The 19,831-nt window shown below is 36.7% G+C and overlaps 1 protein-coding gene and 1 long non-coding RNA gene across 2 annotated transcripts; one reads left to right on the forward strand and one right to left on the reverse strand.

The window, feature by feature from the left end:
• Positions 1-1,680: 1,680 nt before the first annotated feature.
• Positions 1,681-6,123, forward strand: LOC141386267 (uncharacterized). Its single transcript, XR_015493672.1, has 2 exons — positions 1,681-1,787; positions 5,678-6,123. It is a non-coding gene; the product is annotated as an uncharacterized LOC141386267 (long non-coding RNA).
• On the reverse strand, positions 5,869-18,611 carry scinla (scinderin like a). Its single transcript, NM_178131.3, has 17 exons — positions 18,539-18,611; positions 16,755-16,940; positions 16,113-16,267; positions 14,370-14,531; positions 14,125-14,274; positions 12,386-12,475; positions 12,157-12,289; positions 11,970-12,058; positions 11,674-11,889; positions 10,492-10,625; positions 10,276-10,366; positions 9,559-9,729; positions 9,300-9,474; positions 9,090-9,205; positions 8,932-9,009; positions 8,067-8,127; positions 5,869-6,490 (listed from the first exon to the last, which is right to left on the reverse strand). The coding sequence occupies exons 2-17, from the start codon at positions 16,933-16,935 to the stop codon at positions 6,330-6,332; spliced, it is 2,163 nt and encodes a 720-aa protein (NP_835232.2). The 5' UTR covers positions 16,936-16,940; positions 18,539-18,611; the 3' UTR covers positions 5,869-6,329.
• Between the last annotated feature and the right edge of the window lie 1,220 nt (positions 18,612-19,831).

Here is a 19,831-nt window from a genome sequence, read left to right on the forward strand (position 1 = left end):
GATGTGAGAAAATTAAAGTCAACCATTACTGCAGCCCTCCACCAGTCAGGGCTTTAGGCAAGAGTGTCCTGACACATAAAAGCCCACATGGAGATTGCTAAAAAAACACAGTCACAATAAAGTCTCAACAGTGAAGCGTGGTGGTGGCAGCATCATAGTGTGAGGGTGTTTTTGAGCTGCAGTGACAAGACAAATGGTTGCAATCAAGGTAAAGATGATATTGCACTGATATCAGAAAGATGATAAATTGTACTGAGAATTTGGCCAAGTATAGTGATGTCCTGGACAAAAACCGTCTCCAGGACCTAAGGCTGGCACAAAGGTTTACCTTCGAACAAGACAATGACCCTATAAGAACACAGCTAAAATAAGGTAGGTGTGGCTTCACAACAACTCAAGTTTTTGAATGGCCCAACCAGAGCCCTGCCTTACACCCAATTGAGCATCTCTGGAGAGACCTAAAAATGGCTCTCTACCAATGTTTACCATCCAAACAGAGAGAACTGTAGAGGTTCTGCAGAGAAATTGCAGAGGATCCCGAAATCCAGATGTGAAAAACTTGTTGCATTCTTCCCCAAAAGAGTCATGGCTGTATTAGATCAAAAGGGTGCGTCCACTAAATACTGAGCAAAGGGTCTGGGAACTTCGGACCATATAATATTTCTCTTTTTCTTATTTGATAAATCTGCAAAAATGTCAACAATTGTGGTTTTCTGTCAATATGGGGTGCTGTGTGTGCAATAATGAGGAAAAAAAGAACTTCAATAATTTTAGCTAATGGCTGCAATACAACAAAAAGTGGAAAAAAGTTCATTTATTTATTTAAGTTTAGTTCATTATTTTTAAAAATATTATTTTTATTGTGTCCACTAGGTGGCTTGTAAAACCCACTCATCTGTGTGTAGCTCACAAAAAAATTGCAGATTGTTGTCAAGAAGCACGAGGTAAGGTGTTTGAAAGTTATGAAAAGGAAACGAGTGTGTCACCTACAGGTGGTTAGTAAAGACCACTCACCTGGGTAAAGCACACTATGGGCCCTATCATACACCCGGCGCAATGCGGCGCAATGCGGCGCAAAGCACGACACAATTGTTGTTTGCTAGTTTCAGCTTGGGACAAGAGTCGTTTTGACGTTTTGCACCACGCTGTTAAAATGGCAAATGCATTTGCGCTCATATGTGCGCCCAAAGGCGTTCTGGCCTAAAAAGGAGGTGTGTTAAGGCGCATTGCTGGCGCTATTTTGAGGAACTATAATAGACAGTTTAATAGACCAGATCAAAGCCAGTCTACAATCCAGGGCAGAGCGCGTTAGTTATGCGCCTCGCTTACACACTGTTTAATACACACAAGATGTACAGCAATACGCAAATATCCTTACATATGAAAAATAATGAAAATATTACAAAAAATATAAATTTCTAGTGTACATAAATATAAAAACCATACATTTATGCCTTCTTATGGGGGGAGGGGGCTTTTTCAGTTTAATTTGCCTTTGTATTTTGTCATCATTATTAGCATTATTAGCCACAGCGCAAGGTGGATTTTTCCGTCCTTAAAATAGCGAAAGTGGATTCTGACACGCCCTTAATGTGCTTGCGCCCTGCGCTTTGGACTTTGCACATGGATCGTCAAAATAGACGCCTAAGAGTTTCTTTCATCTTTTTTTTTTTTTTTTTTGTAAAAGTAATTTATTGCTCTTTAGTAACATTTCTTATTATTAAAGTTTGAACAGCTGGGGTACTTATTGTTTCAGGTTTTTTTTTTTTATATGTCCATTGTGTATAGTGTACAATAAGTGAATAACAACGTCTCGGGTTACGTATGTAACCACAGTTCCCCGAGAGGGAACTTCAACACTGCGTCTAACCAGAACGCTAGGGGAACACCTCTTTTATACGCGTCTTGAAGCACATGTGAAATCAATCTAATGTAATTAAGCAGGTGTCGTCAGACCAGAGAGTATAAAAGCCTGTACTGAGCATTCAGTATTAACTTCAAATTTGCTTGAAAGAATTAACAGGCAGAAGAGAGTATGGTGGAATACGCAGTGTCTCGTTCCCTCTCGGGGAACTATGGTTACATACGTAACCCGAGACGTTCCCCATCTAGGGAACTTCAACACTGCATTTAACCAGAACGCTAGGGGAACGCAATACCCACTAGGCCAGACTCACTGCTGACTGTGATTGTGAATGCACACTACGCAGTGAGAATAGAGCAGAATTACCCAGCCTCCTGCAGTGGCTCAAATGGGGGAACAGAGATGCCCTCGAGCACCAATGTTAAATCCCATGTCGGTACCCTGTGTGTGCTGACAGGCCTTAGCCTTATGGCTCCACGAAGGAAGCGACGAAATAGCGGATCCTGTCCTAGTGACTCATCATTTAGGGGAGAACGGTAAGCCACTATAGCTGACATGTACACTCTCAGAGTGGATGCAGCTAACCCAGCAGACAGGCGATCTTGGAGAAATTCCAGCACTGAGGATACCTGACAGCTGACTGGGTTCAGCTGGTGTTCTCTGCACCAAGCTGAAAAGAGAGCCCATTTTAGGGCATAAAGCTTCCTTGTGGAGGGAGCCCTGGAGCTTAGAATGGTCTGAGCAACCTCGGTTGACAGTCCATACTCTATGAGGTGGGCCACCTCAGAGACCACACCCACAGTTTCCACAGGTCGGGTCGGGGATGAAGTATCATTCATCCCGCCTGGGACAGAAGGTCCCTCCTGATGAGGATCTCCCACGGGAGACCCACTAGCATGGCTATGAGGTCCGAAAACCAAATTTTGGTAGGCCAAAACGGTGCTACCAGCAGTAACTGTACTCCGTCTTGACGGACCCTCTCCAGGACTCCTGGGAGCAGAGCGACAGGGGGAAAAGCATACAGACGTAGCCTCGGCCATGTCTGAACCATGGCATCCAGTCCCAGAGGGGCGCAATGTGTGGTCTCTTGGGAAGCAAACAGGTCTACATGCGCTTTCCCGAATCTTTCCCAAATGGTCTCCACCACCTCGGGGTGAAGTTTTCATTCCCCCTGCCCAGGAACCAGGGCATTTTCCACATACTTAAGGCTCGAAGGCAGCGCCGCGAGACCTTGATCATGCGGAAAGGATTCCCCTTGAGGGAAAACCCCCTGGATTTGAGCCACCACTGCATGTACAGCAGACCGAACGAAATTACGCTGGCTGCTGCTGCCATGAGACCCAACAACCTCTGAAAGTTTTTCACAGTGATGAACTGGCCTAGTTTGACTCTGTATACGGCTGACTGAATCGAAGCAATTCGTGGCGGGGACAGACCTGCTCGTATCGTCATGATGTCCCATAGCACACCTAAAAAAATGGTCGTCCTGGCTGGAACAAGCACACTTTTTGCGGTGTTCAACCGAAACCACAACCTTCTGATATGGGTGAGAACGACATCTAAATGTCGAACTGCCATATCGTGAGTCTGAGCTAGAGCTAGCCAATCGTTTATGTAGTTTAGGATACGTATACTTTGCATACGAAGTGGAGCTAGTGCCGCTTTGACTATTTTGGAAAAGGTTCGAGGTGACAGAGCTAGGCCGAATGAAAGAACCCAATACTGGAACGCTTCGCCCCCGAAAGCGAACCTCAGGTATTTCCTGTGTTGGGAAAGGATGGAAATATGGAAGTATGCGTCTTTCAGGTCTATCGTCACGAACCAGTCCTCGGACTGAATTTGTGACACCACGTTTTTGATGGCTAACATCCTGAACCTGAGGGCCCCGATGGACCGGGGGGGGGCTGGGAAGCCTGACTCCCAACACGTCAGGACTTCGTTTTATCCTTTGCCTTCCTCGTAATTACTATTGTCCTTGTGGGAATTTTTGAGGAAGGCTCAGGCTGAGAGCGTGCTCTCCAGGCCCTCTTTTTCTGAGGGGGAGCCCGAGAAGCCACGCTCTGCTTTTGTACTTCACGATATGAGGAGCTGGTTGACGGCTGGGGCTGTCTTTTAACAGCCCCCTGACTTTTTGATCTTGGGGGGAGAAGGTTCCAGAGGGAGCTAGAGCGTTTTTTAACTCTGTTGAAGGATTCGGCGACGCGATCGATGGCGTCCCGATGTTACTCTTAATGGTCTAGACGACAAAGGAGGGACCCTTGCAGATTTTAGATCTGGATGAAGATGACACGCTAAGTCCTCTTCTATCATTGGCATTACTGTACATGCCTTTTCCCCTAGCCCACGAACTGCTGAATAAATAGCTGTTTTTGGTGTCATTAACCATGCTGAATACGGATTTTTCCATGATTTAGAAACCGCATCATGTAGCTCGGTACAAAAGGGAAGGTCCCTTAGTGGAGGATCTACTCTGCTGGGTAATTCTCTCTCATCCAGCGTTCCTGTCAGACGCAGCTGCTGCTGCTCACGTGCTGGCTGCCAATCTATTACTTCAAACCTGTCAGCAGCACGTGAAATCACCTCCACTAACTCCTCATATTCCACTTACTGGGGCGGCAGATTCCCCGACCCTCTTTGCATTTGCTGCTGTGGCGCCTCTGTTTCCTCGGAAACGGAGGATGCCGCCCTCCCACGAGACGCAGAAAAAAATGCAGAGCATGCTTCTGACACTCCCGAAGGAGGATTAGATCTCATGGATCCAGAAAGAGAAAGGACAGAGTCCGTCTCCATCTCATCCGCCAGATCTAGCTGCGAACCCCATGACCGAAGTCGACGCTCAAGGCTGATTTTTACTTCTGCGTCAAACGCCGGCGTATACTACGGCGCTGACGCATAGCCCTTGACGTGCACCTTTCAAAAATTGTAACTACACGTTGCAACGACGTGTAGCGCAAGCTTTGTGATTGGTCGGCTTGATAGCGCTGACGAGTCTGGGCGGGACTGAGAGCCGCGCGAATGGCGCGAGCTGGACGCGAGCCCAATGGAGCGATTGTTTACAAGTGTGGAGCCCCGTAAAGGAGCTCCTGATGGAAAGTTTTGTTTTGTGTTTACCTCATAGTTAAAATTGTTGCACGTCTGCCGGTTCCTGCCTCAAAATGAGCGAGTTTGAGCCACTTGTACATCCAGGAAGTGTTCAGGAAAAGCAAAACAGCAGAGAAGAAACTCGACACAGAGGAACATTAACACCTCACTGTCAACTAGCGTTTCGGAAGTGTTAATGCAGACCGACGGAGACAGCGCGCAGAAGTATAAATGCACAGCCACGCGCATTGCATGCGCCGTGGGTCGCGCCGGTCACTTGACGCAGAAGTATAAACCAGGCTTCAGCCTCAGCACGAGCGGGACCCGAACCGCGAGGAGCGCGCGCCACGTGAGCTTTATTAAAGAACTCCCTCCGACTACGCAGCACTTTACGGGAGAGAGCGTCACAATGTCCACAGTCAGCATTCTCAAATGCTGCCAGGGCACGTTCTTCTCCCAAACACTCTAAACACAAATCATGTGAGTCACCAGCCGTGATAAAGCGAGGGCATGGAGGCACACAACGTTTAAAGTTTTTCTCTGCCAATTCGAAAACAAAAAAGTAAGTTGTCAGATTTTTTGTATTTTGTGTATGCAAGTCAGTAACGAAAGTTCACAGAAAGAGGGTATATTTTCACGTGCGTGCTTCTTGAAAGCAAAGAAAGTAATACTGAATGCTCAGTACAGGCTTTTATACTCTCTGGTCTGACGACACCTGCTTAATTACATTAGATTGATTTCACATGTGCTTCAAGACGCATATAAAAGAGGTGTTCCCCCCTAGCGTTCTGGTTAGACGCAGTGTTGAAGTTCCCTAGATGGGGAAGTGTACATCTCTCTCTTCAGTTCTTTACTGACCTTAGTAATTATATTAAATGGTAGTGTATTCACAAACACTCAATAATCACTCAATAACTCAATAATTCTTTTAAAGTTTTATTATACTTTTCATTATTATTATCAACTTGCATAGTGTCTCAGATTACACATCATTTTGCATATTGCAAAGCATTATCCATACATGTAAAGTTTTTAAAAATCCAAGGCACTTAGTCTGAATGTTCCAATACATACAAATGCAGTCTTGGTAATAAAAATCCACTTTTCTTCATTTGGAAAAAACAAAAACATTATTGGAATACAGAAGTATAATAAAAGGAAATATAAAAGAGTTTAAATGTTTAACAAGGCATAGAAATAATAGGGCTAGAAGTTATTAATAGAGGTACAATACAGTACATAGTGGTTTAACATGCAGTGTTATTGCATATTGTGTTTCCATCTGCATCCCTTTCAGACCACCAATGCATGAAACACAAGAGGTGATTATTCTGGAAGCTTTGCAAAACAAAAGTATATAATGTGTGCTTAAATGTACGTTCTTTTAGTAACGACCACGGATGCGATCCATTGGGTCTGTGTCCCACATCTTCGAGTCCCAAGCCTGGAACCAGCCAGTGAAGCTTGGGGGCTCAAATCCTTGTTTTATGGTGATGATTGGGATTCCTTGTCTTTTAGAAGGATCAGAGTCCACATAGTCTTTGGCTGAGGGCAAAGAAACATTTATCATCATTACATAATCAGAAATTATATTTGATAACCTTGTTGCGGCAAATGAAATACAACACATTGTCTGTACTGGACTGCAAGATTAACCGAAAAATGAAAATAATGACAGCGTTTGAATTTTTGGGTGAACAATCTGCACTTCTTATATAAACAATACTTTATACAGTTGAGGTCAAAATGATTAGCCTCCTTTTTAATAATTTTTTCTTTTTTAAATATTTATATATATGTTTAACAGAGCAAGGAAATTTTCACAGTATGTCTGATAATATTTTTTCTTCAAGAGAAAGTCTTATTTGTTTTATTTCGGCTAGAATAAAGGCAGTTTTTAATAATAATAAACAATCATTTTAAGATCAATATTATTAGCCCCCTTAAGCTATATTTTTTCAATAGTCTACAGAACGAACCATCTTTATACAATAACTTGCCTAATTACCCCAACCTGCCTAGTTATCCTAATTAACCTAGTTGAACCTTTAAATGTCACTTTATGCTGTTTAGAAGTGTCTTGAAAAATATGTAGTAAAATATTATGTACTGTCATCATGGCAAAGATTAAATAAATCAGTTATTAGAAATGAGTTATTAAAACCATTTTGTTTAGAAATGTGTTGAGAAAAATCTTCTTTCCAACAGTTCAACTGTTTTGGAGTTGCTGTTTTTTTTTTTTTTTTTTTTTGAGTTTTGTATTTTTGGATATTGGAAGACTGTTATTTTCCTTACTTTACTTTTATCTCTTATTGAAGATTTTTCGTTAACAATACATTTCCACAAAGAAGCAAGTTGCCTTCTGTTGTTTGGGTTCATAAACTGCCAGTAGCTCAGTGGTTTGTGAGGGGGGGCAAATAAATCTGACTACAACTGTATTTATGAAAAGCACCAATTCATCAAATAAAAAATTAAATTACTGAATGCAAACACAATAGCCTAAAAAAAAAAAGATTCACAAATTAGAAGAACATTTAAGTATATTTTATGTGTGTGTATGTATATATATATATATATATATATATATATATATATATATATATATATATATATATATATATATATATATATATATATATATATATGTGTGTGTATATGTGTATGTATGTATGTATGTATATAAATATATGTATATATAACATTCAGTAATTTTATATTAGTAATAGTAAGTATATGTATACTATATATTATATATACTCATCTGTTCAAAATAACTTGCTCTTTATAACTGCATATTATATATATTCTAAATTTTATATATATATATATATATATATATATATATATATATATATATATATATATATATATATATATATATATATAAAACTTTAGAATGATGGTTTATGTTAGTTCATTTATTTACTAACATTAATTATGAATAATCTTGAGATAAATAGCACTTCTTACATAAATAATACGTTATATTTATGAAAAGCACCAATTCACCAAATTAGAAATTAAATGACTGAATGTAAACACAGGGGCTAAGAAAAACAGATTTACAATTTAGAAGAACATTTCAGATGCCATATATACATACAGTAGGACTTTAATTTACCAATTTTAGCAGATCCTATCTTTTCCTCCACATTGGCGTCATTACCAATCCAAAGAAAGATCTAAGGGAAGTGGAATCCAGAAACTCAGGGTCAATGCCACATTAAACTTAACAGATGAAAACATGCTGTTAGGGCACACACTGTATAAAAGTGCAAAATCATATTTTCACAACTTTCTAAACAGACAATACTTTCAGACAACATTTTGTTACCTATTTTTAATTTATTTATACCGATGTATTTACCATGAACAAAAAATAAACAATGCTTATTCAGTTATTCAGTTTTTATTAATCATAGTTCACCATTTACTACATTAAAAAGTACAACCCATTGAATGCACTGTCCAGCTCTCCCACCCAGTCTTGTTTTTTATTCCTGTCAGAAACCAAAATATAACCTACCCTAACTAAGATCCAACAGAACTTTGCTCTATTCGTAAATATAATGTTCACTTTATACACTGTAAAAAGCGATTGGTTGACTTTCCTTAAAGAGAGTACAAAAATATAGTGAATTAACTTTTAATTATTATTTAATATTAATTAGATCAGTGGGTATACTGACTTTTTTCAGGAAAATCAACTTGTTGTTTTTAAGGCAACAGGTTTACTTTTTTCAAGTAATGTAACTTATCGCTTTTTACAGAGACCCAGTCAAATAACTATAGATAAAATCTATTCTCATTCAGCTATTTTCCACTTCTGAAAAACCAGTGAAATGATTGCAGATAAAAATCTTTCCTTCTTCCTGCAATTTCAGGCTGAATATGTGCTTTCACTTGTAAGTTTATCAGATTACAGAAGAAAAGTGTGTTGCAAAAATCATATGTTGACTTCAGTCACCAGTACATCAAATTCTAACCTGATCCCAGGTATCCAGAAGCATGACATCATCAGTGGCCAAATCAGACTGAGTCAAATCTCCAGGCACTTCCTCGGCCTGAAAGAGAAAAGAAGTTATGATAAATTGTATACATTCATCATTTGAATTAGCTTCAAAGTCCATCTATATAAACTCACAATTAGACGTCCAGTCTTGTTGGAGCAGCCAAAGAGGCGAGGAAGTTTAACTGTCTTCTGCAGATTTTTGGAGGTCTGATAATCCTTCTTTCCACCCAAAGAAGACCAAAAGGCAGCTGAAGAGAGCAAACATTAACCAATCAGCTCCACATAACAGGAAACTTGATAAGGTAAACATTTTATAAAAAATAAACAAAAACAGACACCCACCCGGCTCTTTGCCCTCTGAAATTTCCGTGGCACTGCCTCCAAGGATGCTGCAAACATATTTTGCAGCAGCGATTTCTTCCTCTGAAGCACCAACTCCTTTCCACAGAAACATGCCTTCAGGAAACTTCAGCACAAACACATCATTAGTGTTCAGTTTAGATGCACATGGTTCCACCTGGGTGAGAAGAGAGAGAGAATATGTCAGACATTTATTGCCTTTTGGTCATTAATATGTCTGTCAGGCTATAGTATTATCAACCTCCACAGCGCGTGTTGCACGGGTGGAGCTCTGGCGGATGTGGAAGAGGCGGGTAGTGCCAACTCGACTCTGGCCACCTTTACGTGAAGTCCCACCCAGGTGGATGATCATGGGCTTGCCCTTGAACAGACTCATCAAATGGGCTGGTTCCTGGCCTTGAGTGACACGTACCTGCAGGGTGAATTGAAAATCAAGCAGACTGAGTTATTTCTAGTGCCTGACAGAATCTGCAGACATTTTTGTAAAAAATCTGCAGATTTATGCGGAATGATTTTAGGAGTATATTAAAAACTTAATATATGAAATAAAACACACACACACACACACACACACACACACACACACACACACACACACACACACACGCACACATTTATATATATATATAACTACAAACTTTAGAAACTGTATTGTAAAAAAATCATATAAACATTTTAATATTACTATTATTATATCACAGTAACATTAGTGAAATTAATTTAATAATGCAATAAATATAAATGTGCACACATTTACATAAGTAAATACATAGACTCAATCACGGGCTAAAAATCTGTAGAATTCTGTGGAATTCTGAGCGTGTAGATTTTATGAGGGCCTATTTATTTCATATTAAATAAGGGTGTATGTTAGCGCCCTAGTTTATAACCACCCTATAAACTAGAAAAATCTGATTATTTATTATAAACAAAGCACAGCCTCAGTGTTTTGTAATACCTGGACAGGTGCGCCTCCCATGGAATCATCCAGCTTGACTGTTAGAAAAGCAGAGGCAGTCAGCTCATCTTGTGTACACTTCAGTCCTTGCCTGATATAACAATGAGTAAATCAGATTAGCCTATTAAATATGGACTTTATTTTGTCAATATTGGCTAATCGGGTGGCTGATGATCACATGTTCCAGCATGTAAACCAGTGAATGTCTTGACTTACCAGGTGTAGATAATGTGCTGCTCTCTGCCTCCATTCAGGTAGGTGTAGAGAATCAGGTAACAGTCACCTCCAAAGAACTGGCCAAAGCTGGACGGGTCCACAGGAACTCGGTCATTACCCTCTACACGCCACACCTGCCAATGTGCAGAGTAATAGTCTTTAAGTGCAAATTTGTACTTGTACAGTACAGAAGGTTAAAAACAGTATACTTGGATTTTTTGCCATTCAAATATCAGTTTTTAATGTACGTTTAAGTGTAAGAAAAATGCTAGCAACTACTTGCACCATACAGAGTTTCAGTCTAAATGACAAAATTGGAAATAATTTAGGTGTCATCTTCGGATTGGCTGACTTATTCAGGATTTCTCTAAGACATTATGTCACATGTTTTGAAAACAAAGACATAATGGCAAACTTCCTAAGAAAAACCCCATTGTGTTTGCAACTGTGATAATTGGCTGTAATTGTCACTTATGATCAACTAAATGCTGGCTTTTCAAAGATTAACGACATTAAATCTTTAAAACAAGAGTTTTGCATGCCTGTTATTTTACAGACATCACAACAACACGTTCATGGCTTTAAACAAACAAACTTTGATTGGTTGTCAGTCATACTGCCTCTGGGTGGTTCTTAGCTAATAAAAGATGTTCTAGAGTCCAGTCTGAGCTTTGCATGCTTAATATTACTACGAACAATGAAACTTTTGACTGCAAAATCTTGCAAGAATTGTGGCTTATTGGAAATACATGACTTGAATAAACTTAAAATAAGCTGCATGTTTTGCTGTACATTTGTTATGAAATGTAGAGGATGCTGTCTCATACCAACTACTAAATTTAAAAACCTGACACAAAACTACATGTGTTGAAACATCTTTATATAGTATGGTGAAAAGTACAGGTGATTAATGATATGAATCAGGAACTATTAATAATCTATCCCTGTAATCAAAATTAGAGGGAAAAGTAACCAAAGATTTCTTACTGCCTCCTAGTCTTCAGTTCTAGAAACGCACATAAACATTTATACATATTTACATAAATAAGGCTAGAGTCACTTATGTGATTTTCCAAATCAATGTGTTATTCCTGAGGTAGCCTATGAATCTCTAATACTCTTCTGAGCTTTAGGACTTTAGATTAAACTGCTCCATCAGGTTATTATCTATAGTTTTGTTACCTGGACCTTGCCAGAGCCATCATCCACCATGCCGTGCTGTGCGGCCATCACTTTGTTGGAGTGCAGACTAGAGGCATCAAAGGGAACCTGTGAAACACGGGCAATGCGTCCAATGCTGTAGGCCTGGCCTGGACCTGTGGATTGATCCTTATCCTTCCAGTTACTGAAGAACTGTTTGAACAGTGTGGTCTCACCTCCACCTGGCATAACCTGGATCTGGATATAAAATGTTAGTATGACTGGTTAGAAATTGGCTGATTGACTTCAATAATCATGCTAAATCTAACACCTATTACCTGTGTGTTTTTGGGGTAGTTCTTTTCTTTGATAAACTGTTCAGCTACCTTCATGGCTGATTTACGTTCTTCAGTGTTTGCTCTTGGTCCTAAGTTAATAAAATAGCCAACAACATTAAAACGAAGCATATAAAATATGATCATTTATCATAAATATGACAAACTCCAACATAAAATATGACCATACCTTTCCAAACAAAGATCTTGCTGTCCAGTCCATTGTCCAGAATGTAGCAATCGGAGGGATTGAGCAACTCCTGTTTGAAAGGGCTGTTCTGTTTCACTTCAGATGTCTTCATTGAGCCTGCGGCATCAGATACCTGACCCATACAAACCCAAACATGAACAAAACTACACCATAGTAGAATACAGTGTCCTTGGTATATATTGGATATGTGCATAACACATTAACATACCATGTGGAGTGAGGCCTTTTTCTGATTGTTTCTGTCAGTGGTCTCATCGTCAGGACTTCCTTCTGGGATGCTGGGCTTGGGTCCAAGAGTCTAAAAATAAACAAACAATGAGAGTTTCCACCAGTTTTCTTCTTGGCAGCGGTCAGCCCAGGGCACACACAAACAGTCTGCATCATGCAAGAGGTCAAAATCAAAACCAGATGAACTGGAACTGCAAATTCTCTTGGCTGAGTGACACACTAGTTTACTATTTACTGTTTGCAAATATTTAGTGTGACTAATTATTCCATCTATCTTTTCATTTTACTCTAGCTTAAACAGCAGAGCTTGTTGCTGGCAAAGCTAAGGTCATGAGTTTAATTCCCACAGAATCAATGAACTTGCCGTGTGAATGTTTACAGATTCTTTCTGTTGTCATTAATCTAGTGTATATTCACCTAGTGTCTTTGCTGTGTCTATGCCTTTTTGTAGGACTGCTTCTGTAGCTACAGAAATGGTAAACAGCATCAAGAGAAATTTTGAATAAAAATTCCTTCATTCACAAACGTTTTACACTCATTTGAGGAGGTTTTGGACTTCTACAAAAAAGGGGATTAATGCGAATATGGAAACACAATTGCAGAATGAACTCTGAAGTAGCAAAACATAACCCTCCCATGACTATTCAGCTTTTTTCATTATGACTTGTTTACAGTTTGTTACTATGTTACCAATACTATAGTTTAACAACTTAATAGAAATTCACCTAATTTGCATTTAGTGATTTTTTTCATGTTAGAATAGAAACCTGGCTACAGCATTGACTAGAAGAGGCTATATAACTAGACCATGTAGACAAAAGGTCAAGAGGCAAAGGTTTAATTTAAATGTCATGTAACCAAGGTAGCAAAATTCATTCAATAAAATAATGCGAGTGATATAGAATTAATTATCAAAAAAAAAAAAAAAACTGGAATCAAGCAAATCTCAATGCGAGCTTGCATCTCACTGAAAGAACGGACTTTATGATTAAAAGTAACTTTAAGACATTAAATTACACTTAAGATAAATAATAGATGCTTAGCTGAAGTCAGAATTATTAGCCCCCTGAATTATTGGCCCCCTTATATTTTTCCCCAATTTCTGTTTAACGGAGAGAAGACTTTTTCAACACATTTCTAAACATAATAGTTTTACTAACTTATTTAGAGAAACTGATTTATTTTATCTTTGCCTGATGATAGTACATTTCAAGACACTTCTATACAGTAAAGGTCTTAAAGGGGCTAATAATTTTGACCTTAAAATGGTTTTCAAAAAATTAAAAATGCTTATATTCTAGCCAAAATAAAACAAATAAGACTTTCTCTTGAAGAAAAAAATATTATCAGACATATTGTGAACATTTCCTTGCTCTGTTAAGCATAAATTGGAAAATATTAAAAAAAAAAAAAATCAAAGGGGGGCTTAAAATTCTGACTTAAACTGTACATTTCCATTCCATGTTGATATTAAACTCTTTTAAGGTGTGCAGCAGTCTAACTGGGATGTTCTACAAGTCAATCCTTACTGTGTTTACAACTCAGAACTTTAAACTAGTCTCTGAGGCGTGCCTCCACAAACCTAATTACTTATCTCTTCACTTCCTATCCCAGCAAAACAAAGACAAGCTCATTCTTCTTACACACTGCATGTTTAAGCTTGCAGCTCGAAGGCATTTCGTTTTCTTCTTTGCTTTTGTAGAAAAGACAAAGACTTACATTACTGAACACATCTGGTTCAGATCCATCCTCAACAATGTGCAGAGTGGCACGTCCATTTCTCTCATTATCACGAATGCCAATGGACACCTCAGAGGCTTTTAGCCGCTCAAAACGGTTGCACTTACTGCCACACCATTGATAGATGTCCTAGAAAATATAACAGGAAATTGTAAAATTTGGATCTTTTCACAAGGACAACACTGATGAAATTCTTAAATCACTTCGGCCTGTGTGTTTCTGACCTTGCCAAGATCAAGGATGAAGCAGTCTCCATGGTTGAAGCTGGCCCAGGACATATTCACCTCAGTGGCACGAATGGCACGCCGTCCTTTAATGTGGAGCACACGCTTGGTGTTCATTTCATTGGACACCACATGATTAAACCCAGACGACACACCACCTTGCTGTGTAGGACAAAAAGAAAAAATAAACATGATAATGTCTTATAGCTATGATAACAATAAATGTATACAGTGCTCAGCACATATGATTACATCCCTCTCATCTTTTAAATTCATATTTTAATAGGAAGCTATCCAATATTATATTTGTGCATATACGTTAGATTACTCAGTACTGAAGCCAAATCTGGAGCTTATCTATAAAATAATTTACAATAGCGGTCTAAAAACTAGTACACCCAAATGTATATGTTACAGAAAAATAGTAAATTACAATTTTAAAAAGAGGAAAAAGTCAAGAGAAGCAAAATTTAATAGTTAAATCTTTCAAATTCTAAATATGTTTGGTTACTAAAATATTATTTGAATAAATATATCTGTTTAATAAATCTGTTTTTAAATGCACCAAAATACACTGAAAAATAGATAAAAATATTCATTTTTAAAATAAGGTGTACTCAATTATGCTGATCACTGTATATTAATAATAATAATAACGATTCTAATAATGTAAAATTCATTAATAGAATGCAAATAATATAGTAAATATAGTAATAACACCAGATTTCAAATGATATTCTTCTGACAGGATTTATATATGTATGTATTGGTGTATGTCATTTGCATAAAATGCAATCTCCAATGAGATAAATGGCTGTGTTTATAAAAGGTGTTTACTTTTTTACTTACTTTTTAAAAGTACAGTCAACTAATAGCTTGATGATAGTTATTTATTTCTACCAAAAAAATCCTGGTTGCCTTGCATTTTTAAGTGGAATTAAATTAACCTTATTACTAGGGCCAGACAGAATCTTCAGACATTTTTTGCTATTTCTGTGCAGAATTTTAAAAAGAAAAATATGCAGATTTATGTAGAAAGATTTTTGGGAGTATCATAAATAAAATGTTATATATTAAATTTAAAAATATTATAAGTTATAATTAACATATGTTGTCATGATTTATTGACCATATAGTGTTCAAACCATTACAATAAATTTTATTGGTATGATTTGATGTGTGTAAGTAAGTGATATTTCCTGGTAAATAATATTTTTCACTTGACCAAAATCATTTTAGATTTTTAGGTTTGCAGTTTTCACAGTTTCCAGCCTTTCATCAGCAAAAATAAATAAATAAACCAAATATGGTGTGCCAGTAGTTTGATAATCATCGTTTTGTATATAAACATACTACTGAGTAAATCACAAGATGTACACACAATAAAGAACTGCTTTGTCCAGATCATCAAAGAAAGCATCATGAAAGCAATTTCAGTTCTTCTGCAAACCCACTTGACCAGATCAAAAGAGAAATTTATTTGTTTTTCTGGTGCTTTGTGTGCTGAATCTAAACAGTAAAACTTGACTTTTCAAAAATTACCAAAGATGTACATTTTTCAAATATATTAATTATATTTTTCAGCATTTTTACACACACCTTTTCAAATAGCACTGGGAATGTAAGATAACTAACTGGGTTAAGGTTATGTTTAAGGATAGGTTACTTAAAGCATGTGTGTGCAAAATAGGACTGTAAAATATAGTGCCACAATTCTCATTCAGCTATGTGTAGGGTTATTACCTTGTATTTAATTCCAGTTTTAAAATAGCCAAGGAAGGTGACAGACTCATTGTTCTGAACCTCTCGGTACTGGACAGGTGCTCCACCCAGATGATCATCCAGCTGCATAGCAAAGATGGCAGCAGCTCCACTTTCATCCTGAGAACACTCATTACCTGCAGTTCAAACAGACACAGGGTATTGCCAATATCTCAAATAAATAGCACCAAAGTATGTTTATTCTTTTAATTATTTATATATATTTAAAGACAAAATGATTGGCCCTCCTGTGAAATTTTAATTATTTTGCACAGTACCTCTGTCAGTCTTATTTCTTTTATTTTGGCTAGAATAAATATATAATACATGTTAAAATTGCTGAGGTCATTTTTTTAAGTAGCCACTGTAAACTACTGTGGTCCAGTGACTTGCATATAAATAACCTAATTAACCTAGTCAAGGATTATAAATGTCATCATAATCTATACTGTCATCATGGTGAAGACAAAAAAAATGTTATTAGAAATGTGTTATTAAAAATAATGTTGAACATTTTTGAAAAATACTTTTCTTTGTTAAACTGCATGGTAAAATATTCATAGGATAACTACTAATTTTCAACTGTATTGCTTTTAATTCTTAAATGTGGTTATTTCTACTCACCCAGCCACATATGGACATTATAGGACGGAGCAGGTGAGGTGAAAAGGACAACATAGGCATCTCCGGTGAAGAAGTTTCCATGGAGCTGTTTAGGGACCAGTTTCAGGTCCATCTTCTCTATCCTCCAAATCTGCAGACCAGGCTCCTTACCTGCATTCTGGAACTCCTTGTGAAAAACCATGATTCCTGGATAATAAAAAAAAAAAATAATAAAAAATAAATAAATAAAAAAATAAAAAAATAAAAAAATAAATAAATAATAATAATAATAATAATAATAATAATAATAACAATAATAATAATAATAATAATATTAATACTGTTGGACTGTAAATTTGTGGAAAATCCAAACAGTTCTATGACCTAAGAGTCTGAAGAAGGAACTTGAAATATAAGTGTCCTTATTGCTAATCTTTAAGACGAAATCTTTAGTTACTAAAAACTCTATTAAATGACATTAGACATGAATTTCATGCAGACCATGTTTATTCAAATATAAGGCAAATGTGTGCATGCACACTGTAGAAATTGACACAAAAATGAGAGTAATGCGGTGAATTTATTTCCATAGATTGTTTAAATGTTTGTTTTTGCATTGCTGTACCAGCTTTTTAATCACATTAATGCAATTTAATCAAAAATCCTGAAGATATGTTCAGCTGTAAGCTAAATGTGCTGAAATTGAATGTGGGTGCAGTCTGGCAGTTGTGAGTCAGTCAGCAAATGAGTCATGCTGCATGATTACATCTGTGGGTAGACACTCGTGCACCATTTTTTCTTTGGAGTTTATTATGAAAATATGATTGCATTTGCATGATTTTTTACATTTGCATGAAATCTGCCAGTAACAGATTCATAATATCAGAAATGACACCTGACACCTTGAAGAAGAGGTGTTTTAAAAGGAAATTTGTAAAGCACTAAAATAATAAAGTAATTGCTGCCCTGCAGCAAAATCTAAGTGGTGCAAATATACACCCTACAACCTTTTTTCATTCAATACAGTTCACTGTATTAATTGTAAGTGAAACTATATTAAAAAAAAAAAAAAAAAAAATATATATATATATATATATATATATATATATATATATATATATATATATATATATATATATATATATATATATATAGCTTATTTATTAAATAACTTTATTTTGGACTTTTTCTGGTTATCCTATGAATATTTTGGTCTGTTGTGCGCTCTTATACAATGTGACATCTTTTTTCTATTGCCTATTTTGGAAATAATGGTTAACATGGTCATTCATGTAAGGGTTTCACATCCGTGTCTGAATGGACACGCCCACGTAAAGTTCTATAGCTGGCATTTTGGAGAAACAAGTCCAATTTTAAAAAGAACTAGATAAATGCTTAAATGAATTTGGCAAACAAAGTGTACAATGGCATGTTCCTTTTTTTTAAAAACGTACGCGCATGATCGCAAAAAAAATTTTAAAGCACAAGAGAATAATAATGGCAACTTCTGCTGTGTAAAGGTTCGTACAAACGTTTTTAGAGTTTGCAGCCAAACTCCACGTCGACAATAATAGCCTAATGAAACTGTTATTTCGCGTTCTTCACTTTCCATCATAAAGCAGCCATCTGCGAAGCCTATTAAATTGAAAAAAGAAAATGAAATCCGCTAACGCGTAACAACCCAAAACCGCAATACATAACCCAGTTATACTTATAGAATGGCAGAGTAGTAACTCAAACAAGCAATTATATTAAAGACTGAATGACATACGAGAATAAAAGAGTTGCGAGTATAGTTCTCTTACCTTGACTCGAGTCAATGAAACACTGAAGGCGATGAAGTGAGATCTGGTTCGAGAAGCTGCTCCGGGTTTACTCCAGATTCAGTTTCACGGGTTTTCAATGGATGCGAGCCGACTTTAAATGTTCTGCCGTGTTTAGAGGGGAGAGGCAGATGCCAGTCCTCAGCCAATGAAACTCTCTGTTTCTCTCCCCCTTGAGGCTGATCTCTAAATCCACATTATACAACTTTATGGCACAAAGTCACTCCACTCCCCCAAACTAAATCACATCATAAACCAGCATTACGCCTTATTCTTTTTTAATATACAGACAGAAAACTTTCACTATACATCATGCACTGCAGTAGTTGAGCATAACATTTGTGGTTAGGGTACTTTAAAATAACATCGAACAATGGCCAAGAATGCAAATATACTATCAGTGCATTGCTATAGGAATTTTGATGGTAATAGATATTATTATATTCTTGTATATAAGATAATAATGAATAATGAATAGAATAATGGTCCATTAGTTGATGTTACTTAATGTATTTACTATGAATCCTCTTGAAAAACATTTATTAATCATTGTTTAATATTTAATAAAGCATTATTAAGATCCAAATGTTAGCATTAGTTAATGCAAAGTGAGTTAACAAAAACATGAAGTTATTTAACTTAACTAACGTTAACAAAGATTGATAAATTGCATTGCATAAATGTATTACTGTTTTTCTGTTAATAAATGTATTACCGATGGACCATTATTTTAAAGTTTTACCATTAATGAATGAACATTCTGAAAATGCTGATGAAATGGTTGCTGATCAATTGAGCATGTCAGCTTCCCAAAAATGCATGGCAAATAAAATCGTCATTTTTGCATTCAAACATTATAACACAGGCTAATTGATTGCATACTAAACAATACAGCTGCACAATACCTTTGGACCAGTGTCAATTCTTCAAATAGAGATTTATAAATCATCTAAAATTGGAACAAATAAGCTTCCCAATAAAGTAGTCTATGCTTTAATGTATTTGATGTAAAATGATATTCTGTGTATAAATAAATAGATTTCAGCACATGTAAAAGAAAAATCTGTTCACCACATTTATTCCCTGTTGATTTATTGGCACGCTGTGCGTTATGCATCATCCATCGTACAGAATAATTTAATACTAATTCTGCAGCTGGTAGATCAAGTCATTTCCCCCATCAAGGTAATTATATTTTTAATTTAGCTTTTATTTTTGTAAAAACTATTTTTTGTAGTGTTTATATATACATAGTTTTATTGATTGGTTTAGCAG

This window comes from Danio rerio, chromosome 6, assembly GCF_052040795.2.
Source record: "Danio rerio strain M-AB ecotype USA chromosome 6, GRCz13ab, whole genome shotgun sequence".
Classification (NCBI taxonomy): Eukaryota; Metazoa; Chordata; class Actinopteri; order Cypriniformes; family Danionidae; genus Danio; species Danio rerio.